We start from the raw sequence: 248 nt of genomic DNA, 5'->3' as shown, positions 1-248 counted from the left end.
AGCGCTCCAGGCCCACCGCCCACCCCTTCAAAGCCAAGAGCATCATGTCCCGCAGCCGCACCAAGAAGTTCATCAGCTGCATCTGGATCGCCTCCTTCCTCCTCGCCATCCCCATGATCTTCACCATGGGGGAAATCTACGGCAAGGCCCAGGATCCCGACTCCCTCATCTGCACCACCATCGTGGATGCCTCCACGCTGAAGACAGTCATCCAGGTGAGGATGCCGGCGGCCGGGGGTCCCCGAGCA

General features: G+C 62.5%; 1 protein-coding gene across 1 annotated transcript in view; it reads left to right on the top strand.

Moving 5' to 3' along the window:
* LOC104499915 (neurotensin receptor type 1-like) overlaps window positions 1–215 on the top strand; it is a gene marked incomplete at both ends in the record, with an annotated part of 763 nt that extends 548 nt beyond the window's left edge. The window contains one exon of the mRNA XM_010143488.1: window positions 3–215. Coding sequence (XP_010141790.1) covers window positions 3–215 — 213 coding nt within the window. The remainder of the gene's footprint in view (window positions 1–2) is intronic.
* Between the last annotated feature and the right edge of the window lie 33 nt (window positions 216–248).

This window comes from Buceros rhinoceros, unplaced genomic scaffold, assembly GCF_000710305.1.
Source record: "Buceros rhinoceros silvestris isolate BGI_N320 unplaced genomic scaffold, ASM71030v1 scaffold41579, whole genome shotgun sequence".
Taxonomy (NCBI): Eukaryota; Metazoa; Chordata; class Aves; order Bucerotiformes; family Bucerotidae; genus Buceros; species Buceros rhinoceros.
The sequence above is the reverse complement of the archived record's forward strand: the minus strand, read 5'-3'. Positions and strand labels throughout refer to the sequence as shown.